Genomic DNA, 27237 nt, shown 5'->3' with positions numbered 1-27237 from the left:
TCTTAATGGGAAACCTAAGATGACCCAAACATCACTGAATTTGGTAAAAACAAGTTTGATAGCAACGGTTTAAGAATTTAAATGGTTTGAATTTTATCATATCATTCAAAGGAGACCACACTGAAAATAAAGAATAGCAGCAATACGGATGCGGCGGAAGCATGCGGGAAAAAACAGGAGATCACCCGTCTTCGGCCCGGTAGAAGAAGAACACTGTCTCCTTCAATAAAACCCTTGAATCCACAGGAAGAAGATAAGAATCCTTAAATCCACAAGAAAAAGAAAAAAGGAAACCGTAATTGAGTTAATTCCATTGAGAGATCTCCTTTTTACATACACATGTCCATATTTATAGAACATCTTATTTCCTAATTTCTCTCAACTAAAAATACTAACTAATACTAATCCATCAAGACTTCTAGAATTAGAAATTCTAATTAGAAAGAAACCAACAAAAAATTAGAAAGTGTCCTACATCAACCTTTCACTTTAGCTGTAATTAACGCTTACAATTACGACAGTAATGGTCCTTCAACTGAGCCCCACAATGGTAACAGAAAGAAAACCCACACCTGGAGAAAAAAGAAAATAAAATTAATCTTCATATTCACAAGAGAATATTGATGGACATGTAGTATATGCATGGCAGATGTTCAAAGTGACTGCAGCAAGCGTATCCTATCCCACCTATCGAAAAAAAAAAGAAGAGTATCCTATCCATGAGCTGCAGAATACTACAAAAGTATAACAATTCAGCTTCCCAAAAAGAGAACAGATAAAGAGCCATGAAGTACCTCTAGTTTGCAAGTCCAAATGTAATGATATGATAGGAAAAAAAAAAAAGGCATGATATTCTGAGTAAAAAATAGGAAGGGAGGATGTGAATAACAATAGAACAAAAGATTGTAGCTTTCCCTTAATGCCCAATACAGAAAAAACTTTCCAGTAAAAAAGACATACATGAAACTACCAACTCTAAGCAATTTTCACAAAAGATAACTACAACATAAAATAAAGGTATAAAATCAATAATATTAATAATAAATAACAATAATAATAATAATAAATAACAATAATATTGCACATCTTTTGATTTAGGTAGTGCTCCTTTTATTTCAAATGTCTCCCTAGCCCTTGACTATTGGTTGAGAAGTATGACAGCCAATTAGAAGTTTAAAATAAAGAAGCAGCAATAATGAAAAAAGGATACAAATATCAGCTCCCTAGAACCTCTCCTTTCCTCCTATCATACCAAAAAAAAAAAAAAACAATGTGCCCCATATCAATCAAGAACTCCAGTCCCCATAAACTAACGATAGAAAAAATGAAACCAAAGAAGTCTCCCGGCGATTGGTTTTAAACGAAGGAGGTTAGTTTTAGTTGAGAAAATTTACCTTGATTAGCTTGACCATCCCTAAGCTATATAAACGTAAGCTAAAAAAGGAGAAATTGGTGTGAATAAACACTGTAAAATTGGTCATCGACCAGGTCTGAAAGAACGGTATGATTGAAATAGATAAAGAAACCTTATTCGAAAAGATAGGTCCTAATCTAAGAATAATACACTAGGCACACACACACACACACACACACACACACACACACACATATATATATATATATATATATATATATATATATATATATATATACACCCTAACCAAGGGCACCAGCCCTAATCTAATCTAGCGAAGTCAAGAAAGTCTTGACTCAAGACTGTCGAGTGAGTGTACTAGAATCGCGTTGCAGCCACATAAGGTGAGCCACCCTAGTCTATAAATGGGACAAGGCTCCTAACTCTAGCCTCCACATGTGTAAGTAACACATGTTCGCCCTTATGAGAATGCAACATATATATATATATATATATGAGGAAACTGTTGGTGAGCCAAACTTATGGTGAGCTAGCTTGCCCAATCACATGGGGGCCCACTTTGTTAGGATGATCCAAACCATTCATTTGAAAGTCCCTTACATAGATGGCGGGTGTACCAAAAATCAGCTCCATAGGATCATCCTAACCCCTAATTTTCACAAAAGATAACTACAACATAAAATAAAGGTATAAAATCAATAATATTAATAATAAATAACAATAATAATAATAATAAATAACAATAATATTGCACATCTTTTGATTTAGGTAGTGCTCCTTTTATTTCAAATGTCTCCCTAGCCCTTGACTATTGGTTGAGAAGTATGACAGCCAATTAGAAGTTTAAAATAAAGAAGCAGCAATAATGAAAAAAGGATACACATATCAGCTCCCTAGAACCTCTCCTTTCCTCCTATCATACCAAAAAAAAAAAAAAAAACAATGTGCCCCATATCAATCAAGAACTCCAGTCCCCATAAACTAACGATAGAAAAAATGAAACCAAAGAAGTCTCCCAGCGATTGGTTTTAAACGAAGGAAGTTAGTTTTAGTTGAGAAAATTTACCTTGATTAGCTTGACCATCCCTAAGCTATATAAACGTAAGCTAAAAAAGGAGAAATTGGTGTGAATAAACACTGTAAAATTGGTCATCGACCAGGTCTGAAAGAACGGTATGATTGAAATAGATAAAGAAACCTTATTCGAAAAGATAGGTCATAATCTAAGAATAATACACTAGGCACACACACACACACACACACACACATATATATATATATATATACACCATAACCAGGGGCACACACACACACACACACATATATATATATATATATATATATACACCATAACCAGGGGCACCAGCCCTAATCTAATCTAGCGAAGTCAAGAAAGTCTTGACTCAAGACTGTCTAGTGAGTGTACTAGAATCGCGTTGCAGCCATATAAGGTGAGCCAGCCTAGTCTATAAATGGGACAAGGCTCATAACTCTAGGCTCCACATGTGTAAGTAACACATGTTCACCCTTATGAGAATGCAATATATATATATATATATATATATATATATGAGGAAACTGTTGGTGAGCTAGCTTGCCCAATCACATGGGGCCCACTTTGTTAGGATGATCCAAACCATTCATTTGAAAGTCCCTTACATAGATGGCGGGTGTACCAAAAAACAGCTCCATAGGATCATCCTAACCCCTCCATTTGTGGAGGACAAAAATGGACAGACACAAATCTGCCCCATTTTTGTCCTCCACAAATGGAGGGGTTAGGATGATCCTATGGAGCTGATTTTTGGTACACCCCATATCTATGATAAGGCCTTGCAAATGAATGGTTTGGATCACTCCCCAAAATGCGGGACCCATGTGATTGGGCAAGCTAGCTCACCAACAGTTTCCTCTATATATATATATATATATATATATATATATATATAGAGGAAAATGATTGTGAGCTTGAAGCTCATATAGCTTATATGAGCTTGAGGGCCCAAACACATGGGTCCCACATTGTTTGTGGTGATCTAAACCATTCATTTGCAAGGCCCCATCATAGATAGGGTGTGTACAAAAAATCAGCTCCATTAGATCATCCTAACCCCTCCAAAAGCGGAGGGCAAAAATGGGCAGATTTGTGGCAAACGGTGTCTGTCCATTTTGCCCTCCACTTTTGAATAGGTTAGGATGATCCTATGGAGCTGATTTTTTGTACACGCCCTATCTATGTAAGGGCCTTTCAAATGAATGCTTTGGATCATCTTAACAATGTGGGCCCACATGTGTTTGGGCCCTCAAGCTCATATAAGCTATATGAGCTTCAAGCTCACAATCATATTCCTCATATATATATATATATATATATATATATATATATATATATATATATATTGGGTTTCACTAAGTCAGCAAATATATTTATATACATAATATATTAAATAAAGTAGGGCTCCGGACTCAATCTATCAGGCACTATGCATATGATCCATATTTTAAATGTATAACACAAGTGCACCGAGTGTTATACATAGTATGCTTCATTGCTCATCGGCTGCTGTAAACACAAGTGCACCGAGTGTTTACGAGTGCAGCACCGGCGCATAGTTTGAAATAGATTCAACAGCACCATCAGGGTAATGACATCCCATCTGGCACGCATTGTATCTATCCCGTGGAGCCAATAATAATATTAAAAAAAAAGAATGAAAGAGAAAGAATATGATAATGCATGTTGTGCAGTGTGTGATTCCCTCGTTTTATTTACGCGCCTATCTGGTGCCCCTGGATTCTAAGCGAAAGAGTTCCCATTTAACTTGATCTTGGCCTAAATTTCTTCAAAATTAGTAAAAATGGCATACTTACAGGTCAAAACTTCTTTCTCTAGCATCTCTTGGACACTAAGAGGTCGTTACATGGTCAAAACTTGAACAATCAAGCTAGGGGTTCCAATACATCTTTACTTCATTCAAGCCAACCAAATTTCTATCAAATTTATATAACACTAATTTGCCTATACCGGTCCCCATCTTTATCACCCTTAGCTCCATACCCTACAACAAACATCTATTAAACATACAAAACACAACCCCTACCTTTCTTGGCATAGATAAGTATTTCACAATGAATTTGTGATTTCTTCGACAGGATAAAATACCTACATATGTCCAAGACAGCTAAGGGGTTGTGAATTGACTGTGTGGATGTATGGAGAGTAAGGGACTGAGTGTGATGAAGATGGGGCTGGTAAAAGCAAATAAGTGTAGAAACTATCAAATACGAAAGTAGGTTACAGGATATTCCATCCAGCCCATAGATTACCTAAGAGTCTGAGTTCCAAGCAAGGCATATAGGTCGTTACTAGATATTTTATCAAGCCCATCAATTACCTGAGGATCTGAATTGTTAGTGAGGCTTACAGGTAGTAATGAAATATTTTACCTAGCCCATGGATCACATTGAGAATATGCGTTATAACGAAGCTCAATAGGTCGTTACGTGATATTTCACTCATCTCGTCGATTACTTGAGGATCGTAATTCTTAGTAAGCTGATCAAAGACATGAAGATCGTTGTGAATGATTTAGACCGATTCATCTGATTTGATTGATATGAGTCGAGAAAGTCTCCCGGCGACTGGTTTCAAACGAAGGATATTAGTTTTAGTTGAGAAAATGTACCTTGATTAGCTTGACCATCCTTAAGCAATAAACGAGTAAGCTAAAAAAGGTGAAATTGGAGTGAATAAACACTCTAAAACTACTTTAAAATGTTGGAATTCCCCCCATTGTAAAAGGCCAGGCTTAGGTATCGTGGCGACTACTCAGTGTGTTGGGTCCACGTGCTCAGCCCAAACAAGTTTGATGGGCAATCAATTACCTAAGGATTTGAGTCACGAGCATAGCCGATAGGTCGTTACGGGATATTTCACCGAACCCATCGATTACCTAAGTATCTGAATTTTAGGGCAAATAAGTCGTTACGGGAAATTTCACCTAACCCATCGATTGGCTGAGTATCTAAGCTATGAGTAAGTCTGACGGGTCATTAAAAAATATTTCACCAGCCCATCGATTACGGGAGGATCAAAAATTATGAGTAAGGGCGATAGGTCCCTATGAAATAATTAGTCGAAAACCTTCTGAAATAATCTAGACCGATCGATCTTATTACATAGATAAGATAATAGAACATTTTCGAATGATCGGCCTACCACTGCCCTATCTCTAGCACCAAGTTTCCCAACGCTGGATCTTACAACCGCCTCATTTCTCTCCACCGTTTCTCATCTCAATCATCTCCTCATATTTGTTTCAATCGGTGCTACAATAACTTCTCACCTCCTTTCCCAATTTCCTCTACCAGATCCCTGGCTGAGAAGCTTGTTGTTCTCACGATTGTCACAGCAGTCCTTCGCCCCATTTTATTATCCTCTTACGCATCGAATTGCAGCCTCCACTTCTCCTCAATATTTCCCTTCGTCGCATAATCTTTTCCCTTAATTTCCTCACCTGAACTCTCTTGTGGCTGGAACAGTCTCTTTGCCAATCAGTGCTGCATTTCTTTCTCTAGCATCTCTTGGACACTCCTCGACCAAGAGGTCGTTACATGGTCAAAACTTGCAAGATCAAGCTAGGGGTTCCGATACATCTTTACTTCATTCAAGCCAACCCAATTTCTATCAAATTTATATTACACTAATTTGCCTATACCGGTCCCCATCTTTATCACCCTTAGCTCCATACCCTACAACAAACATCTATTAAACATACAAAACACAACCCCTACCTTTCTTGGCATAGATAAGTATTTCACAATGAATTTGTGATTTCTTCGACAGGATAAAATACCTACATATGTCCAAGAAAGCTAAAGGGTTGGGAATTGACTGTGTGGATGTATGGAGAGTAAGGGACTGAGTGTGATGAAAATGAGGCTAGCAAAAGCAAATAAGTGTAGAAACTATCAAATATGAAAATAGGTTTCCAAGAACGAAACAAAGATGAAAGGGAAACCCGTCCTTGATCGTGCAAGGCTTCGACCCTGGTCTTCTTCGTGAAGGAGTTTCAAAGAAATGTTAAAGAAATAGCTACACCAACGATTGGAAAAGGGACACTTCGACAACAAGAGAAAATTTTCAGATAGGGAAATTAGAGTGAGATTAGGGGAAAGATAAGCATTAAAGACAAGGAGACAAGGAAAATATTGGGCTAATGATCAAAGTTCTGAGCAAGGTCATTAGGTAGTTACGGGATATTCGATCCAGCCCATAGATTACCTAAGAGTCTGAGTTCCAAGCAAGGCATATAGGTCGTTACTAGATATTTTATCAAGCCCATCAATTACCTGAGGATCTAAATTGTCAGTGAGGCTTACAGGTAGTAATGAAATATTTTACCTAGCCCATGGATCACGTTGAGAATATGAGTTATAACGAAGCTCAATAGGTCGTTACGTGATATTTCACTCATCTCATCGATTACTTGAGGATCGTAATTCTTAGTAAGCTGATCAAAGACATGAAGATCGTTGTGAATGAATTAGACAGATTCATCTGATTTGATTGATAAGAGTCGAGAAAGCCTCCCGGCGATTGGTTTCAAACGAAGGATGTTAGTTTTAGTTGAGAAAATTTACCTTGATTAGCTTGACCATCCTTAAGCAATAAAAGAGTAAGCTAAAAAAGGAGAAATTGGTGTGAATAAACACTCTAAAACTACTTTAAAAGGTTGGAATTCCCCCCAATGTAAAAGGCCAGGCTTAGGAATCGTGGCGACTACTCAGTATGTTGGGTCCACGTGCTCAGCCCAAAGAAGTTGGATGGGCAATCGATTACCTAAGGATTTGAGTCACGAGCATAGCCGATAGGTCGTTACGGGATATTTCACCCAGCCCATCGATTACCTAAGTATCTGAATTCTAGGGCCAATAAGTCGTGACGGGATATTTCACCTAACCTATCGATTGGCTGAGTATCTGAGCTATGAGTAAGTATGACGGGTCATTAAAAAATATTTCACCAAGCCCATCGATTACGAGAGAATTGAAAATTATGAGCAAGGGCGATAGGTTCCTATGAGATAATTAGTCGAAAATCTTCTGAAATAATCTAGACCGATCGATCTTATTACATAGATAAGATAATAGAACATTTTCGAATGATCGGCCTACCACTGCCCTATCTCTAGCTCCAAGTTTCCCAACGCTGGATCTTACAACCGCCTCATTTCTCTCCACCGTTTCTCATCTCAATCATCTCCTCATATTTGTTTCAATCGGTGCTACAATAACTTCTCACCTCCTTTCCCAATTTCCTCTACCAGATCCCTGGCTGAGAAGCTTGTTGTTCTCACGATTGTCACAGCAGTCCTTCGCCCCATTTTATTATCCTCTTACGCATCGAATTGCAGCCTCCACTTCTCCTCAATATTTCCCTTTGTCGCATAATCTTTTCCCTTAATTTCCTCACTTGAACTCTCTCTTGTGGCTGGAACAGTCTCTTTGCCAATCAGTGCTGCATTTCTTTCTCTACCATCTCCTGAACACTCCTCGACCAAGAGGTCGTTACATGGTCAAAACTTGCACGATCAAGTTAGGGGTTCCAATACATCTTTACTTCATTCAAGCCAACCCAATTTCTATCAAATTTATATAACACTAATTTGCCTATACCGGTCCCCATCTTTATCACCCTTAGCTCCATACCCTACAACAAACATCTATTAAACATACAAAACACAACCCCTACCTTTCTTGGCATAGATAAGTATTTCAAAATGAATTTGTGATTTCTTCGACAGGATAAAATACCTACATGTGTCCAAGAAAGCTAAGGGGTTGTGAATTGACTGTGTGGATGTATGGAGAGTAAGGGACTGAGTGTGATGAAGATGGGGCTGGTAAAAGCAAATAAGTGTAGAAACTATCAAATATGAAAGTAGGTTTCCAAGAATGAAACAAATATGAAAGGGAAACCCATACCTTGATCTGGTCTTCTTCGTGAAGGAGTTTCAAAGAGATGTTAAAGAAATAGCTACAACAACGATTAGAAAAGGGACACTTCGACAACAAGAGAAAATTTTAAGATAGGGAAATTAGAGTGAGATTAGGGGAAAAGATGAGCATTAAAGACAAAGAGACAGAGGAAAAATATTGGGCTAATGATCAAAGTTCTGAGCAAGGTCATTAGGTAGTTACGGGATATTCCATCCAGCCCATAGATTACCTAAGAATCTGAGTTCCAAGCAAGGCATATTTTATCATGAGCAAGGTCATTAGGTCGTTACTAGATATTTTATCAAGCCCATCAATTACCTGAGGATCTGAATTGTTAGTGAGGCTTACAGGTAGTAATGAAATATTTTACCTAGCCCATGGATCACGTTGAGAATATGAGTTATAACTAAGCTCAATAGGTCGTTACGTGATATTTCACTCATCTCGTCGATTACTTGAGGATCGTAATTCTTAGTAAGCTGATCAAAGACATGACGATCGTTGTGAATGATTTAGACCGATTCATTTGATTTGATTGATATGAATAGAGGAAGTCTCCCAGCGATTGGTTTTAAACGAAGGAGCTTAGTTTTAGTTGAGAAAATTTACCTTGATTAGCTTGACCATCCTTAAGCTATAAACGAGTAAGGTAAAAAAGGAGAAATTTGTGTGAATAAACACTCTAAAACTACTTAAAAAGGTTGGAATTCCCCCCATGGTAAAAGTCCAGGCTTAGGTATCGTGGCGACTCCTCAGCATGTTGGGTTCACGTGCTCAGCCCAAAGAAGTTGGATAGGCAATCGATTATCTAAGGATTTGAGTCACGAGCATAGCCGATAGGTCGTTACGGGATATTTCACCCAGCCCATCGATTACCTAAGTATCTGAATTCTAAGGCCAATAAGTCGTTATGAGATATTTCACCTAACCCATCGATTGGCTGAGTATCTGAGCTATGAGTAAGTCTGACGGGTCATTAAAAAATATTTCACCAAGCCCATCGATTACAGGAGGATCGAAAATTATGAGTAAGGGCGATAGGTCCCTATGAGATAATTAGTCGAAAACCTTCTGAAATAATCTAGACCGATCGATCTTATTACATAGATAAGATAATAGAACATTTTCGAATGATCCACCTACCACTGCCCTATCTCTAGCTCCAAGTTTCCCAACGCTGGATCTTACAACCGCCTCATTTTTCTCCACCGTTCCTCATCTCAATCATCTCCTCATATTTGTTTCAATCGGTGCTACAATAACTTCTCACCTCCTTTCCCAATTTTCTCCACCAGATCCCTGGCTGAGAAGCTTGTTGTTCTCACTGTTGTCACAGCAGTCCTTCGCCCCATTTTATTATCCTCTTACACATCAAATCGCAGCCTCCACTTCTTCTCAATCTTTCCCTTCGTCGCATAATCTTTTCCCTTAATTTCCTCACCTGAACTCTCTCTTGTGGCTGGAATAGTCTCGTTGCCAATCAGTGCTGCATTTCTGTCTCTACCATCTCTTGAACACTCCTCGACCAAGAGGTCGTTACATGGTCAAAACTTGCACGATCAAGCTAGGGGTTCCAATACATCTTTACTTCATTCAAGCCAACCCAATTTCTTTCAAATTTATATAACACTAATTTTCCTATACCGGTCCCCATCTTTATCACCCTTAGCTCCATACCCTACAACAAGTATCTATTAAACATACAAAACACAACCCCTACCTTTCTTGGCATAGAGAAGTATTTCACAATGAATTTGTGATTTCTTCGACAGGATAAAATACCTACATATGTCCAAGAAAGCTAAGGGGTTGTGAATTGACTGTGTGGATGTATGGAGAGTAAGGGACTGAGTGTGATGAAGATGGGGCTGGTAAAAGCAAATAAGTGTAGAAACTATCAAATATGAAAGTAGGTTTCCAAGAATGAAACAAAGATGAAAGGGAAACCCTTACCTTGATCGTGCAAGGCTTCGACCCTGGTCTTCTTCGTGAAGGAGTTTCAAAGAGATGCTAAAGAAATAGGTACAACAACGATTGGAAAAGGGACACTTCGGCAACAAGAGAAAATTTTCAGATAGGGAAATTAGAGTGAGATTAGGGGAAATGATAAGCATTAAAGACAAGGAGAAAGAGGGAAAATATTGGGCTAATGATCAAAGTTCTGAGCAAGGTCATTAGGTAGTTACGGGATATTCCATCCAGCCCATAGATTACCTAAGAGTCTGAGTTCCAAGCAAGGCATATAGGTCGTTACTAGATATTTTATCAAGCCCATCAATTACCTGAGAATCTGAATTGTTAGTGAGGCTTACAGGTAGTAATGAAATATTTTACCTAGCCCATGGATCACATTGAGAATATGAGTTATAACAAAGCTCAATAGGTCGTTACGTGATATTTCACTCATCTCGTCGATTACTTGAGGATCATAATTCTTAATAAGCTGATCAAAGACATGAAGATCGTTGTGAATGATTTAGACCGATTCATCTGATTTGATTGATATGAGTCGAGGAAGTCTCCCGGCGATTGGTTTTAAACGAAAGAGGCTAGTTTTAGTTGAGAAAATTTACCTTGATTAGCTTGACCATCTTTAAGCTATAAACGAGTAAGCTAAAAAAGGAAAAATTTGTGTGAATGAACACTCTAAAACTACTCAAAAAGGTTGGAATTCCCCCCATGGTAAAAGGCCAGGCTTAAGTATCGTGGCGACTCCTCAGTGTGTTGGGTCCACGTGCTCAGCCCAAAGAAGTTGGATGGGCAATCGATTACGTAAGGATTTGAGTCACGAGCATAGCCGATAGGTCGTTATGGGATATTTCACCCAGCCTATCGATTACCTAAGTATCTGAATTCTAGGGCTAATAAGTCGTTACGGGATATTTCACCTTACTCATCGATTGGCTGGAGTATCTGAGCTATGAGTAAGTCTGACGGGAAATTCCCATACCCCCGTATCCGTGTCGTGCCGTACCCGCACGCCGTACCCGTACCCATGCTTTATAGGTTTATACCAATTATTACGTGGCTTGCAGCAGATCCTTCATGATTTTTTTATTAGGGATGATGTTTTCCTCTATTCCCAGCATTGTTAGAGCCAATCCTTCCAAGAAACTACATCTTCTAATTGGTTTGAACTCTTTCATCAAATGGTGTAACCAGTGCACAACATTGCATCTGATGTGAGTTACATTATCATAATGGTTTCCCATCCTTCGACTACACCTCTCCTTCCAAATTTCCCATAGCAATATGGAAAGAAGAATTCTAATAATAAACTCGAAAAGAGAATTAGTGTTCTTGGAAATTATGAATCATTGTAAGAGCCTACCTTCTAAAGATAGAAGATAAAAAAAAAAAAAAAAAAGGGAATGACAAGGACATTAGAAAAGTACCTCTATAGTTCACTTGCCAACTTGCTTTCCATAAAGAGATTATCTTCAATACTGCTTTCATCACAACAATTGAATTTAGATGCAAAAGCTATGTGTTTATATTGAACTCTGGCATCTACCGGAATAGCTTTATGCATCAACCTCCACATGAAGGTACTTATTTTGGCAGGGATGAATTCTCATATAGCCTTAGCCCAATCCTGTGGCTTTGAAGCATCCCTAATCAAGTTTCATGCCGTCTTAATGGAGAAAGATCCAAAACTATTATATCAAGAGTTGTAAAAATACAACTCTGACCGAAGAATTGTTTGCTCAAATACTTGGCATCCCCTATGAAATTTTTATTCAACAATCGCAAGCAAGAAATTCTTTTCTCCGAAAGCAACCCCCTGTTCTCAAAAAGGGATCCAAAACTATTACTGAGCACCTTCAAACTATCAAATCCATTTCTGACTCTTTGGCTGCCATTAATTTAAAGATATCGATCTTGTTACATACACTCTTAATGGATTAGAACCAGAATATGATCCGGTTGTCATTACCACTGACAGTAGATCAAATGCACTTAGCTTCAATGAACTGCATGCTCGTCTTTTGAGTCATGAACAATGATTCACCCACACGGCTCATCCGCACCTCTATTGCCATCCGAGACTTGGGTAACCAAATTCTAGATCTGGTTCTCATCAAATGGAATCTAGCCGCAACAATCCATCACAGAACTCCAACACCGACCAATCCAACCATAGATCTTTTGATGGTTTGGATCAGTGTCCAAGAAATTTGGTCATGAGGCAGATAAGTGTTATTTTCGTTATGGCTCTTCTCGCAATAATGGCTACCTCAAGCATTTGCAAGCTTACATCTTGGTTTTCAAAATCAAAGGCAGCTACCTCAGGCATTTAGAGGCTTACATCTTGGTCCTCAAAATCAAGGGCAACAACATACTCCTCGCAATTCATAATGGATTCCTGATCCAGAAGCGACCATCCATATGACTTTTGATCCGTCCCTCCTCCAGCAATCACAGAACGATGATGGATCTGACCAACTCTTTATTGGTGATGGTAAGGCACTGCCTATAAATAAAATTGGTCATTCATTTATTTTTGCTCCACTACTAGATTTTCTGTATTCCTTGGCACTAATCTTCTCTCAAGAGGCTCAAAGAAACAATCAAATGTTTCTCGCTCCAGTGCCTAAATTGAGTACAAGGCCCTTGCTATTCCTGTCTCAGATACATTATGGCTTACATACATCTTGTGTTATCACATCTCCCATGAGCTACCACTTACTCTCTATTGTGATAGCGTAAGTGCAACCAACATGGTTGCTATTATATTTCTCATGTTCACACTAAACACATTGAGATGGATTACCACTTTGTTCATGAGCTAGTTGCTAATGGCACTCTCCAAATTCGTTTTGTTCACAGTAAAAGGCAACTTGCTGACTTGTTCACCGAAGGTCTTCCTGGCCATGTCTTGTCTTAATGATGCATAAGCTCACACACCCGTTTGAGGGGGAGTGATAAAATATAGAAAGCACTTTTTCTTTCCATGATTAGTTTATAGAATCTTCCAATAGGATTTCTTATTTCATTGCTAATTTATTGGCTTTCCTCTAATATTAAATTGGTTGTTGTAGTTTCTTTTTTTGTTATGAGGGCTGTACAACAACCTCTTCTCTATTGTATTAAATAAAGACAAATCACTGAAATGAATAGAGACTTTTCTTCTCCAAAGCTTGGTTTCTTTATGGTATCAGAGCTATTGCCTCATGGCAGGTCTTGAGTTCAGAACCCAACAACTACTTGATATTAAAAATCCACGTGCTACAACCCAAAAAAGAAGGTCCACACGCTAGGGGGACTGTTGGAGTATAAATGATTAAATAACACCTTCTCTAACAGCTTAAGCTTTTTGGAGTAATTGACTGTTTCAAAAACCCATATGTTCTCAACTGTTTATCAGTATTGCACCTGCCCCTGTTGACCATAAATCGTGCTTGGAAGAACAACTGAAGCATTTTCTGCTGGGTGAGTTTACATTCATTGAAAAGAGAAACTAAAATATAATGATAAGTCTGAAACCTCAAAACAGAAAAAGGAGGAAAAGACCATAGAAAAGAGGACTACGCAGATTTAAGAAAATCTGAATTGCAGCCTATTGGAACCGTTGCCATCGAAGAAGGAATCAATCTCCCGAGGAGGAGAGTATGCTGATCTTCAGAGCACCCCTTTTTTGGACACAAGTCAGTGATCCTGTTAGGCTGTTACCTTCCTCCAGCCATTATTGTGCACAGTGGGAAGACAACAGAGAATCAATCTCCTGAGGGGGAGAGAGAGCATTGAGCACACTAATAGTGAGATGACCGCAGATCAGAACAACTGAAGTTCAGCTTCACCGATCCGTTTTGTGCATGTTTTGACGTTAAGAAAAAACACAATGCCTGCAGGAGAAACAGAATGACTGATTGCTCAGTGAAAGAATTGTGGCGCCGGTGTATGAATATGGTTAATGTTGAAGCCGAACATTTGGATATTTCTTTCCCACTACTACATTCCACAATGGAATAGAGAAGATAGCACAACATAGGGTTTTTCACTATTACAGTCCAAAATAGAATAGAGGATGTTGCAAAACATAGGGTTGCATTCTAGTGGTTTTAGGGGAGAATGTCATCCAAGATAGAGATTTTTCTTGATTAGGACTTAGATATGCCCAATGAATCTAGACATGACATGAGGCTGTCGAAATCTAAACAGATGAGAAAAGATGAACTAAGTGGAGTGTTGATTTGATGCTGGAGTTATAAAACGGCCAGTTCACATCAAGATGCAAGCATGATCCAATAACACCTTAGTGTGTAGCAAGCCTCCAAGCTGCCAGGAACAGGAACAGGAACAATTTTAGTTTAGGAGGCAATGGGTTCCCATATGGTTTGCAGTAAATGAGTTGAAGGAAATGGGTTTGGAATGGATGAAAGGTCGGGGTAAGAAGATCAGAGCAAATCAGTTTCTGATGCAATGGAAAAATGATCAACGAGATCAATCTACCCACATCGACAGGAGATTTAGAAAAAGGTTCACATCCACAAGCTCAAAGGGCCTCATTACCAGACTCAATTTGCCAATGCCGGCAAAGATAGTGTCTTGCATTTGGAGAAGCAATATTCCATGGATACGAGGCTGGGAGATTAAGTGAACAGTTATTGAAATCTAAATACGCAAACAGTAACAAATTCTCAATGTCAATAAGACGTTGTCCCAAGTCATACCCATAAACTAAATAAAAAGATGAGGAAAACTGTTATATATTTGAACTAAAAAATAACAAACATCATAAACTTTAACCTCCCCAAAGTACAGTGATTCCAGCCAGTAAAACACAGTCCCTGGGAAAAAAACAAATGCTTCAAGAAATACAACCAGAAAAGAAGCGATTATAATGACAAACAATAACCTCGAACAAAATAAAACGAAGAAAATGAGTCAAAAGAATGAATACATAACAGCAAGCACATAATACCCCAAGGCACAAAGAAACCAAAACAGTAAAACAATGCACCAAAACAACACTAGAAGTGTACAATCAATGTATCCAATTAAAAAGGAATAATAATAGCAGTACTAAGAAAGGGAAATGTTGCCACCCATATATTTATTTTTTCTTCATTAAAGAGATTGGGTGACAATGACCGAAAAAAATTGAGTGGCAATACAAAGCAAAAATTTTAAAGAAAATACAAGAAGGAAGGCAGGATAAGTAATCAAAAAAAAAAAGGGGGGGGGGGGGAGAAAACCTAACCTGCATTTCATAAACAAGCAACCATCCGATCTCTCAACATAAAACCTGCATTTAGGGCACCTCTGCCAATGATTTTTCTTGGCAAGGTCCATCAGCATAATATCTTCTCTCTCCCTCTCATCCTTTCCCAATTTCTGAAACTCGGCGCACCCAATCCCCGAATGCCATGAAACCATACATTGTGCACAGAATAATCTCCTACAATGTGGGCACTCAGATTCGTTTATAACAACCCTCCCTCCTCTTTCATCCAACAAAAGAGCCGAACAATCCTTATAAGGACAGTAAAATTTCATGGACCCAATAATCAAAGACTCGCATAGAACGTTCCCCCACCTCTCGAAAACCTCTTGTGGAAGGATCGACCGGCAAAACTCTGGCTCCAAAACCCAATTGCACCTCAAATCAGGGCACTGAATCCTCGCCGTGTTATCCTGAATCTTAGAAGCCACGTATTTGCTCATGCAATCCGAGCAGAAGACATGGGAGCAGCCATTTATGGTGAAAGACTCGTTTGGTGATTTGGGTTCCATGCAAATCGGACAAAAAATTGGTTCCTGGTGAGAATTTGAAGATTGCCCTGTTTCTGTAAAAGATTCCTTTTTCCGACGATTTCTGTGAAAGGGCTTGAAGGGCTTTTCTTCTTCTTCTTCTTCGTCCGATAGATTGATTATTTGTAGGGTTGTGGAAGAAGAGGAGATGAGAGAGGCTATGATGACTTTTTGGAGCTGTATATCGTCTGCGTATTCCTCGACTAAGATTGGGTTTTTTGGGTGTCCTCCACATGAGATTGGGGTATACAAGTCTTCTTCTTCTTCTTCTTCTACTACGTGAACAATTGGGGTTTTGAATGAGATCAGGGTACAAGAATCATCATCATCTTTTTCTACTTCTTGTATGATAATAACATCTGGGTCTTCCATTTTCTTCACTTTACAACCTCTCTCGTTTCTTTCTATGCCCTTTCTCCTCTTGATTTTAGGGGAGACCGTTGGGTTCTTCACACTCCCCGAAAATCACTTGTTTCGTTTAAACTTTGGAGTCTACAAGGCGCTAGGTGGAAAATCTCGATTTCCTAATCCCGAGCCCGCTTCAAGTGATGTGAGTAGGTTGACAGGTACAGTATGATACAACGTTGGCCATCACAATTTCTGATTTATTGCAGTGTTGGACGTTTCTAATATCAGTGGCCTTGCATAGGCCATTCTAAGATCGGCAAGGGCACCACCCCGTTTTAGGAACTCTTGGGCTCCAAGGAAACGAAAAGAGTGCTGCTATGGACACCGAGAGTGTAACCTAACAAATCCCCACTTGCCACATGGCATGGGAGGGGTATTTTTGCCATTTTTGTAGAGAAAGAAGCCAAAAATCGAGGGAAAGATCTCTAAAGTGTTAAGGGGCTATTTGTTAGTTAAGGTTGCTTTTAAAAGGCTTAAATGGGAGCTTTCTTTACTTGGAATAATGAAGTGGTAACCATTTAAAAAAATAATTAACCCTTGAGTACATTTTAGCAATCCAAAAATCATCTTATGTGAGATGAAGGGATGAGCCCTACAAACGATTGTGGCAGATATTAACCGCCCTAAGTTGGAGGAGAAACACAAGAGATGAATGAACTGGTCTCCTAGCTGTACTACAAAACACAAAAACGAGCTGTTGAAGAGCCAGAAACAAGCGATTGAAAACGAACAACTTGTTTTCAACTCTGTTCAACAATCGACATTGCTTAGCAGCTATTTTCATCAAAAATTCCAAATGCTGAAATGGATATTTGAACTGCTCCTTGGAACCAAAATTATACGGAAATGTAATGGAGGTATCTTGTTTTGTCGGACATAAAATCACTTCGACCTCAGCTCTGTTTGGTTGCTGGGTTTTTTTGTTTCCTAGGATTTATGTGGGAGAATATTTAGTGGTCACATCAGCTTTTTCTTGGTGACATCAGCAAAATCATGTCTTGAAAATAGTGGTCTCTCTTTCTTTCTCTACCCTCTCTCTCTACTCATCATAATATCTTTCTCTAATTAATGCTTGTCCCCTCCTCTGTCTCCTACCTTTACCCACATAAATCCTAGAAAGTCAAAAAATCAAAAGATGAAATAATTTTTAATTCAAATTTCTTTTAATTTAAAAAATCGTTGATGCTAATCAAGAGACGAGATTTTTTATTTTTATTTTTTTTGATGACGTAGGATGTCCCCACCCCCTTCGGGAGTAGGACTAGTCCCTACGGATACACGCAACGACCCACTCACCACATGGATCAGGTAAGTCGGGGGCGGGATTCGAACACTCGTCAACAGGGAGCAAACCCGTGACTTTATGCCGAAGAGCCAACGCTGGGTTGATGTCTCTAAAGAAGCCTTAGCTCTCTTTGACTCTCTTCCCCCTTAATCTCTCTTTTGTATTTCTTTTTGTTTTTGTTTTTGGCTCTTTGCATTTCGACCGTCTCAGTCTTTTTTTTCAATAAAATTGGCTACCGTTATTTTTTTTTAAAATCTTTTAATTTAAAAAATCATTGATAATCTTTTTTCATACCTATCAAAAGTTTTAGCCTGGTGGGACCCACGCGAAAGAATTGGAGATCATCTTAGCCATTGGATATGTTCTAGATCGTTGATCTTTATTATGTGATGATGTTCTTAGCATGGGTTAAATTGGCTTCAAGGGAGACGTAAATAATTAGAGAAGTTATGCGAGAAAAAACACAAATCAGGAACACTATAAACTCATGTTATTAGTAATATTTTGTCATTATATTTGTTGGAAAAGTAAACAAGGAAGAACTCCAAGACTTTACATATAATATCAATCCTAGATGAAAGTGTTCCTGAGGTACAGCTCAGGTAACCTTATCTGAGTTATATTTCAAAAACACATGTGCCCCACATTTTTTGGGGATCCAAAACATTCATTTTGAAGGCCCTTCCACGGATAGGGTGTGTACCAAAAATCAGCCCCATAGGATCATCCTAGCCCTACCATTTGTGGAGGGGAAAATGGGCAGAAACATGAACACACATTGTCTGTCCATTTTCCCCTCTACTTTTGATTGGGTTAGGATGATCCTATTAGGCTGATTTTTGGTACACACTCTATCCATGGAAGGGCCTTTCAAATGAATGCTTTGGATCTCCCAAAAATGTGGGGCCACATGTGTTTTTGAGCTATAGCTCAGATAAGCTTATCTGAGAGATGAGCTTATCTGAGCTATAGCTTAGGAACACTTTCCTCTAAACCCTAACCCTAATATAATAATTTCAAGCGAATGCAAATTCTATGTTTTGATTAGGAACGTGAAGTCAAGTATTTTACTATTTTTTCAAGAGTAATGTGGGGCCCATTTCCTAGGATGATACAAACCATTCATATGCTGGGCCACAATGTGAATTGGCTGCACCCCATAAATTATCTCCATAGGATGATCCTAACCCTCCAATCTATGGAGGTTTCTATAATGCGTAGAGGGTTAGGACCATCCTGCCCTTAATGATTGCGGGGTGAGGATCGTCTTTTGGAGATGATTTACAGAGTCTATTTATGGCGCAACAAATGAACGATTTGTATCATCTTATCAAGTGGGCCCACAGTACTTTTTAAAAAATATTGGACTAAATAAAATCTTGTAATTCCCTTATCACATACTTCTCCTTTCGGCTTTCGCCCATTAGTTTCTCCGGATTTCTTTTTGGTAGTTACACGAATTATCAAGGAGAGAGAGAGAGAGAGAGAGTTAATTGGGTTGCTTGTTGGATGAAGGAATTAGACGAGAAAAGCGTTTCTGCACTGTACCACGTTCATAACGCCGCTCCGTTTGGTTGCGAGAAAAAAATTTGTCCCAGGAAGTTTTAGGAAAATTTTGGTCCCATCCCATGTTTGGTTGCCTTTTAGCTCTAGAATTTTTTTACTTGTAATGATTGCCTTTTCATCCCATCCCAAAATAATCTCAGGAACCAAAAATAAGCTTGAAAAGATTTTTTTTCTTCCCAACAGTTCAAGCAACCAAACAAAGGTTTTTTTTTTCCCACCATAGTCCGGTCAACTAAACATGTGATTTTTATTTTACCGGGATACTTCATAGACTTTTTTTTTCCCACCAATCTCCTTGGATTTTTTTCTCCCACATAAATCCCAGGAACCAAACAGAGCGGGGTCCCACTTTGCGGGCCCACAAAATTCACCAATGGGAGGCATTATAATGCGCGCAGAAACACTTTTCTAGCTACACTATAGGTATTTTATCAAAAACACAGAAAATTCCAATTTTCAGGGTGGGGTGGGGGGGGGGGGGGGGGTGTATAGGGACTTGGCGGATATCCCCTAAATTCCAATTTTCAGGGGTGGAATTGCACGTCAGCTGGTTGTCCTCTCGTGATTAAACCTAAGGCATTCTGAACTGATCCACCTTAGGTTCCGATTGTAGTGATCCTGCTTGGTGCAATGTGGCCCCAGGTTGGATTAAAGGATCTGAACAGATCGATGAGGCAAAAGTGGAGCCCAGAGTGGCTCTCAGGAACGAACCTAAGGGCCCCCATCTGTTTTTGCATTTCTAATAAGAAGTCATGAACCACCACACGGAATGAGACTTCCACTGAAAGGCAATTTTTGGGTCAAACAGAGAGAAGGTGGGAGCATATATGTAAAATCAAGACCTTTGATCATGTAGGATATAATGAGGGAAACTACATGGTCATATGGTCCCATCCTGAGGTAGGACTTGCGGTTGCAATCAGTTGAAGTGGGGCCCAGTAAGTGTCTTTTAGGAAGGGGGGTGTAACAGCCCTTTTGACATTTTCCCTCATTAAAGCATAGCCCTTGCATTCACAATCCTAAAATAAGGCATCTCTAAATCTATTGGTAAAAGTATATCCATGAGATTAATGAGACACAAAGCAAATCAAAAACCTCATTGTGTCTACGTAGACCAAGATCACAGGCCTAAGTAACCCCAAGACCTCAACCAAAGCAATAGCTTTTCTTATAAAAATGTTTGGGACCTCTTTGGGTACGCCTAAAAAACTAGTTGCATGCAAAGAATAGTTATAAACTTGTAGGTCTATCTTAATTAATGACTTCCAAAGTGGCCTTAATATCCCATACGCAAATAAGATTAATCTAAAGCAAATAAAAAGCAATTTTGGTGGTATCCATAGAGGCCTTGATTCTGTAAAGACATCAAACATAAAACCAACAGAAAATGACAGGTGATCTGTGCAGCCTTAAGAACGCCCGGTCCCATCTGTTTGTCTGATGAAAAGGGCGATCAACAATTCTTACTGGGACTTCTAAATTAACCCAAACATCACTGAATTTGGTAAAACAAGTTTGATAGTAGCAGTTTAAGAATCTAAATGGTTTGCATATTATCATATCATTTAACGAGACCACATAAAAAGATACTCCAGTAAAACAAAAAAATAGCAATACTTTTCACATTAGCTGTAATTAACGCTTACATTTACGACAGTAATGGTCCTTCAACTTAGCCCCACAATGGTAACAGAAACCAATGCCACACCTGGAGAAACAGAAAATAAAATTAATCTTCATATTCACAAGAGAATTTACGACAGTATATGCATGGCAGATGTTCGAAGTGAGAGTGAAGCAAGACTATCCTATTCATAAGCTGCTAGAATACTACAAAAGTATAGCAATTCAGATTCGCAAAAAGAGAGCAGATATCAAAACAAAGAGCCATGAAGTACCTCTAGTTAGCTGGTCCAAATATAATGATAAGATAGAAAAACAAAGGATAATATTCTGAGTTAGAAATAGGATGGGGGAATGTGACAGAGAATAAAAATAGAAAAAAGATTGTAGCTTTCCCTTAACAATAGAAAAAAGATTGACACAGAAAGAACTTACCAGTAACAAGACATATGCATGAAACTACCAACTCAGAGCAATTGTCACAAAAGATAACTAAAACATAAAAATAAAGGTATAAAACCAATAATAATAATAAATAAATAAAAATAGTAATGCACATCTTCTTTTCATTTTGGCAGTGCACCTTTTATTTCAAACTTCTCCCTAGCCCTTGATTACTGGTTGAGAATTATGACAGCCAGTTAGAGAAGCTTAAAATAAAGAAACAATAATCAATCTCGCAACTCCAATCAATCAATCAATCTCGCAACTCCAACACCAACCGATCTAACCATAGATCTTTTGATGGTTTGGATCGCTGTCAAATATGCAAGAAATTTGGTCATGGGGCAAATAAGTGATATTTTCATAATGGTTCTTCTCGCAATAATGGGCTACCTCAGGCATTTGCAAGCTTACATCTTGGTCTTCAAAATCAAAGGCAGCTACCTCAGCCATTGACAGGCTTGCATCATGGTCCTCAAAATCAAGGGCAGCAACATAGTCCTTGCAATTCACAATGGATTCCTGATTCACAATCGACCATTTATATGGATTTTGATCCATCCCTCCTTCAACAATCATAGAACTATGATGGATCTGACCAAGTCTACATTGGTGATGATAAGGCACTGCCTATAAGTAAACTCGGTCATTCATTTACTTCCGCTCCACTACTAGATTTTGTGTATTCCTTGGCCCTAAGCTTCTCTCATGAGGCTCAAAGAAACAACCAACTGTTTCTTGCTCCTGTGCCGAAGCTGAGTACAAGTCACAACTCTCATGGGCTTCCACCTACTCTATTGCGATAATGTCAGTTCAACCAGCATGATTGCTAATCATAGTTCTCATGCTCGCACTAAATACATTGAGATGGTTTACCACTTTTTTTTGTGAGCTAGTTGTTAATGGCACTCTCCAAGTCCGTTTTGTTCGTAGTAAAAGGCAACTTACTGACATGTTCACCAAAGGTCTTCCTGGCCATGTCTTCGATATCTTACCTTCCAAATCAATGCATTTCTCACGCATCCGTTTGAGTGATAAAATATAGAAAGCACTTTTTCTTTTCTCACGCATCCGTTTGAGGGGGAGTGATAAAATATACAAAGCACTTTTATCTTCCCATGATTAGTTTATTGCATCTTCTTACTTATTTCATTGCTACTTTATTGTCTTTCCTTTTATATTAAATTGATTGTTGCAGATTATGTTTTTGTTACGAGGGCTTTACGACAACTTCTTCTCTATTGTATTAAATCAAGATTCAAATCAATGAAATGAATAGATACTTTTCTTCTCCAACCCAAAAAGATGGGTCACACGTGAGGGGGGATGTTGAAGTATAAATGATTTAAATAACACCATCACTAACTAACAGCTTAAGCTTTTGGAGTAATTGGTTGTTTAAAAAAACCCATATGTTCTCAGCTGTTTATCAGTACTGCACCTGCCCCTGCTGTCCAGAAATAGTCCTTGGAAAAATAACTGAAGCGTTTTTTTTGCTGGGTAAGTTTACATTCATTAAAAAGAGAAACTAAAATATAACAATAAGTCTGAAACCTCAAACAGAAAAGGAGGAAAAGACCATAGAAAAGAAAACTAGGCAGATTTAATAAAATCTGAATTGTGTCCTATTGGAACCATTGCCATCGAAGAAGGAATTGATCTCCCGAGGGGGAGAGAGTGTGCTGATCTTCAAAGATGCCACCCACCCCACCACCCCATAACCTTTTTTGGGACACCAGTCAGTTATCCTGTTACCTTCACCCAGCCATTAGTGTGCATGGTGAGAAGACCACAGAGAATCGATCTCCTGAGGGGGAGAGAGAGCATTGAGTACACTAATAGTGAGAAGACCGCATGTTAGAATAACTGAAGTTCCAGCTTCACCCATCCATTTTGTACATTTTTTGACATTAAGAGAAAACGCAATGCCCGCAAGAGAGACAGGATGACTGATTGCTCAGTGAAAGAATTCTGGCGCTGGTGTGTGAATATGGCTAATGTTGAAGCTGAAAATTTGCAAATTTCTTTCCCACTATAACAGTACACAATGGAATAGTGAAGATAGCACAACATAGGAATTCATTCTAGTGGTTTTAGATGACTCTTGTCCAAGAATGAGATGTTTCGGATGTAGAACTTGGATATGCTTAATGAATTCAAGACATGACATGAGGGTTGTCCAAATCTATTCAGAAGAGAAAAGATCAACTAAGTGGAGTGTTGATTCGGTGCTGGAGTTGTAAAATGGCCAGTTCTCATCAAGGTCAATAACACCTCCTAGTGTCTATCCAGCGTTGGAGCTGCCAGCAACAGGAAAATTTTCAGTTTAGGAGGTAACAGTTTCCCTTATGATGTGCGATAAATGGGATGGAAATGGGTTTAGAATGGATGAAAGGTAAAGGTAAGGAGATTAACAGAGATGAATCAAACATTCCATATGAGTTTCTGCTGCAATGGAAAAATGACCAATGAGATCAAGATACCCACATCGAGAGGAGATTTAGAATAGGTGTCATATCCTCAGGCTCAAAGGGCCTGATTACCAGACTCAATTTGCCAATGCCAGCAAAAGATAGTGTCTTTCATTCGGAGAGGCAATCTTCCATGAATAGGAAGCTGGGGAAATAAGTGAACAGTTATTGAATCCAAATATGTAAACAGTAACAAATTACCAATGTCAATAAGAAGTTCTCCCAAGTCATACCTATGAACAAAATAAAAGATGAGGAAAACTGATAAATATTTAAACTAAAAATTATTAAACATAATAAACTTTAACTTCCCCAAAGTACAGTGATTCCAGCCGGTAAAAAAACAAATGCTTCAAGAAATGCAACCAGAAAAGAAGCAATTACAATGACAAACAATATCATTCAACAAAATAAAACTAAGAAAATGAGTCAAAAATAAAAACAAATAACTGCAAGCAGCTAATATGCCAAGGAACAGAGAAACCAAAACAGTAAAACAATCTACCAAAACAACACTAGAACTGTACAACCAATGTATCCAATTAGAAAGGAATAACAATAGCAGTACTAAGAAAGGTAAATGCTGCCACCCATATAGTTTTTTTTTTTTTTCCTTTTTCCTCCATTAAAGAGATGGGGTGGCAATGACCAATAAAGTGAGTGATAATACGAAGCAAAAAAATTCAAAAGAAAAGACAACAAGAAGGCAGAATAAGTAATGAAATTAAAAAAGGGAGGAAACCCACCTGCATCTCATAAACGGGCAACCTTCCAATCTCTCGACATAAAACCTGCATTCGGGGCACCTCTGCCAGTTCCTATTCTTGGCAAGGTTCATCAGCATAATATCTTCTCTCTCCCTCTCACCCTTTCCCAATTTCTGAAACTGCGCGCAACCAATACCCGAATGCCATGGAACCTTACACTGTGCACAGAATAATCTCCTACAATGTGGGCACTCTGATTCCTTTATAACAACCCTCCCTCCCCTTTCATCCAACAAAAGACCTGAACAGTCCTTATAAGGGCAGTAAAATTTCATGGACCCACTGATCAAAGACTCGAATAGAACGTTCCCCCACCTCTCGAAAACCTCCGGTGGAAGGATCGACCGGCAAAACTCCGGCTCCAAAACCCCCTTGCACCTCAAATCTGGGCACTGGATCCTCGCCGTGTTATCCTGAATCTTAGAAGCCACGTATTTGATCATGCAATCCGAGCAGAAGACATGGGAGCAGCCTTTTATGGTGAAAGACTCATTTGGCGATTTGGGTTCCATGCAAATAGGACAAAAAATTGATTCCCAGTCAGAATTCGAAGATTGGCCTGTTTCGGTAACTGATTCCTTTTCCCGAAGAAGATTTCTGTGAGATAGGTTGAAGGCCGATAGATTGATTATAGAAGATGAAAAAGAAGAGATGAGAGAATAGACTGAGATTGAGTTGTTTTGGTGTTCAGGACTTGACACTGGGGTATAGAACTCTTCTTCTTCTTTCTCTTCTAAGTCTTGTATTGCATGAACAACATCTGGCCGAGATGAAGAATCACCTTTTTCTATGATAACAGCATCTGGGTCTTCTCTTTCTCTTACTGTGTTGAAACAAAACAGCATCATTTTGGGTTGGGTTCTTCAGACTTCTCCAAAATCACTTCTCTTCTCGTCTTCTATTCTACGCACCGGAGGAGGCGTTTGAACTCTCGACTCTACAAAGCGACTAAAGTGGAAAATCGGTGGGACGTTTCTAATTTAACTTTCTAGGGATTTGCTACTGTCCATCGTAAAAGGCAGTTCGCATATGGGCAGCCACATAGGCTCACTTTCAGTAGATTTTGTCTTCATTATACGTGGCACCCTCCTTCCGATTTTCCAAATACGCTAAGAAAACTATAGAAAGCGAATTGGTTTCCTATTCCGGTAAAGATTCCTTTTTTATTGCTGAACTTTATGAACAATCGGAAGTTTTCCTTCTTCTATGTTTCTCTCTTGGGCATCGATAATGAATTTAGGGCTGTTCATTCGGTTAAAACCGAACCGAATTAGCTAAAAATAACCGAACCGGGTTACTGAAAAAAGATAACGGAAACCGAACCGAATTATGTTCTAACCGAACTTGAACTGAAACCGAAAAAAAAATTGGTTCTTTGGTTAGTTCGGTTATAACCGAATTATGAGTAAGAAATACCAAAACCCTATTCAAAATCCAAAAAAAACTGAAGTATCATGGAATCAAATCACTCACTAAAAACTGAGAATCCATTGGCCCATACGAATATCAACATTGAAATAAAACGAGCAAACCCTTCTTGTTTCCAAAAAAATCCAAACCCTTCTTCCTTCTACAATCGAATCAATGGTAAGGAAAATTATGGGAATCGATGGATCTGTAATTGGTGGTGTGAGACTGAGGTTGAAACTTGACAGAATGAGGATTGATGGTTCAGATTCAAAGGGGACATTAAAACCCTCTTTGGGTCTTTGCTCTCAAATGCTAAAAGCCATACCCAAAAACTAAAGGATAAAAAAGTATAAATAGAAGAGAGATTTTGCACTGGGAGAGGAGGAGAGAGACTTCAGCTTTTTTAGAAGAGACGAATTCAACGTGGAATCCAATACAAGAGAAGAGAAGGGGAAGAGACTTCAGCCCTTGAACAATACAAGAACTCCCATGAATTGGCGGTGGAATCGAGAATTAGGAGGTAGTCTTTATCACCTTTTTGTTGGTGTGTGTAACGTGTAAGGCACTTCACATGATTCCGACCCACAAGCCAAAAGCATGAGGCATTTTTTGGACTTTTCTTTCCAGTCGTCAAAAGATGTGTCTTGTTTTTTATCAGCAAAGTGACCCACCAAATGTGGAACCCAAATCTCATATAATCCAACTCGCCACTTAGGTTTTTTCGGATAAACCGAATTTTTATAACACTAACCGAAGCCGAAACTTATACCCAAAATTTTGTCATTTTGATAATTAAAACCGAACCGAAACACTTAAAAACTGAACCGAAATAACCCTCGGTCGGCTATTTCGGTTTTAACCGAATAATGCACAGCCCTAATAATGATAGCAAGCAATCTCTCCCACTGAACAACATTTCCATATCGGCAAACTTCCACATTTATGAAAATGGTTACATTTAATGGGAGCTTTCTTTGCATAGACTTCCTTTATCTTAGGGCAGCTACAAACGGTCAGTCTCTCTCCAACATGAACGGCTGGTTATATAAATCCTTGAGCAAGGCATGTTTTTCAAAATGAAATGAACAGCCCACACCATAGGATGATCTAAACCATTCATTCGAAACAGCA

The 27237-nt window shown here is 38.7% G+C and overlaps 2 protein-coding genes and 1 non-coding gene across 4 annotated transcripts; 1 reads left to right on the top strand and 2 right to left on the bottom strand.

Annotated features, from left to right (window-relative positions):
- Nucleotides 1-221: 221 nt before the first annotated feature.
- LOC143863676 (E3 ubiquitin-protein ligase RSL1-like) lies at nucleotides 222-16809 on the bottom strand. Its single transcript, XM_077374425.1, has 2 exons — nucleotides 15582-16809; nucleotides 222-572 (listed from the first exon to the last, which is right to left on the bottom strand). The coding sequence occupies exons 1-2, from the start codon at nucleotides 16502-16504 to the stop codon at nucleotides 500-502; spliced, it is 996 nt and encodes a 331-aa protein (XP_077230540.1). The 5' UTR covers nucleotides 16505-16809; the 3' UTR covers nucleotides 222-499.
- On the top strand, nucleotides 12241-12379 carry LOC143864083 (small nucleolar RNA Z247). The gene has a single exon (XR_013241083.1). It is a non-coding gene; the product is annotated as a small nucleolar RNA Z247 (small nucleolar RNA).
- A 3853-nt stretch (nucleotides 16810-20662) lies between the features above and the next one.
- Nucleotides 20663-26600, bottom strand: LOC143863701 (E3 ubiquitin-protein ligase RSL1-like). 2 transcript variants are annotated; one of them, XM_077374456.1, is made up of 2 exons: nucleotides 24676-26600; nucleotides 20663-21099 (listed from the first exon to the last, which is right to left on the bottom strand). In XM_077374456.1, the coding sequence occupies exons 1-2, from the start codon at nucleotides 25542-25544 to the stop codon at nucleotides 21027-21029; spliced, it is 942 nt and encodes a 313-aa protein (XP_077230571.1). In that variant the 5' UTR covers nucleotides 25545-26600; the 3' UTR covers nucleotides 20663-21026. The 2 variants fall into 2 exon arrangements, with proteins under 2 accessions (XP_077230571.1, XP_077230572.1); XM_077374457.1 differs by lacking the exon at nucleotides 20663-21099 and adding an exon at nucleotides 23052-23758.
- Between the last annotated feature and the right edge of the window lie 637 nt (nucleotides 26601-27237).

This window comes from Tasmannia lanceolata, unplaced genomic scaffold, assembly GCF_043159265.1.
Source record: "Tasmannia lanceolata isolate RefF3 unplaced genomic scaffold, GAP_Taslan_0.1 ptg000044l, whole genome shotgun sequence".
NCBI lineage: Eukaryota > Viridiplantae > Streptophyta > Magnoliopsida > Canellales > Winteraceae > Tasmannia > Tasmannia lanceolata.
Note: the sequence above shows the minus strand (reverse complement) of the source record. Positions and strands in the feature narration are given on the sequence as shown.

Coding starts and splice junctions, on each gene's coding strand:
- LOC143863701 (XM_077374456.1), bottom strand. CDS start 25,544: ATGATGCTGTTTTGTTTCAACACAGTAAGAGAAAGAGAAGACCCAGAT. Junction 21,100..24,675: donor TGCCCGTTTATGAGATGCAG/GTGGGTTTCCTC, acceptor CTGTTTCTCCAG/GTGTGGCATTGGTTTCTGTT.
- LOC143863676 (XM_077374425.1), bottom strand. CDS start 16,504: ATGGAAGACCCAGATGTTATTATCATACAAGAAGTAGAAAAAGATGAT. Junction 573..15,581: donor TGCTTGTTTATGAAATGCAG/GTTAGGTTTTCT, acceptor TTTTTTCTCCAG/GTGTGGGTTTTCTTTCTGTT.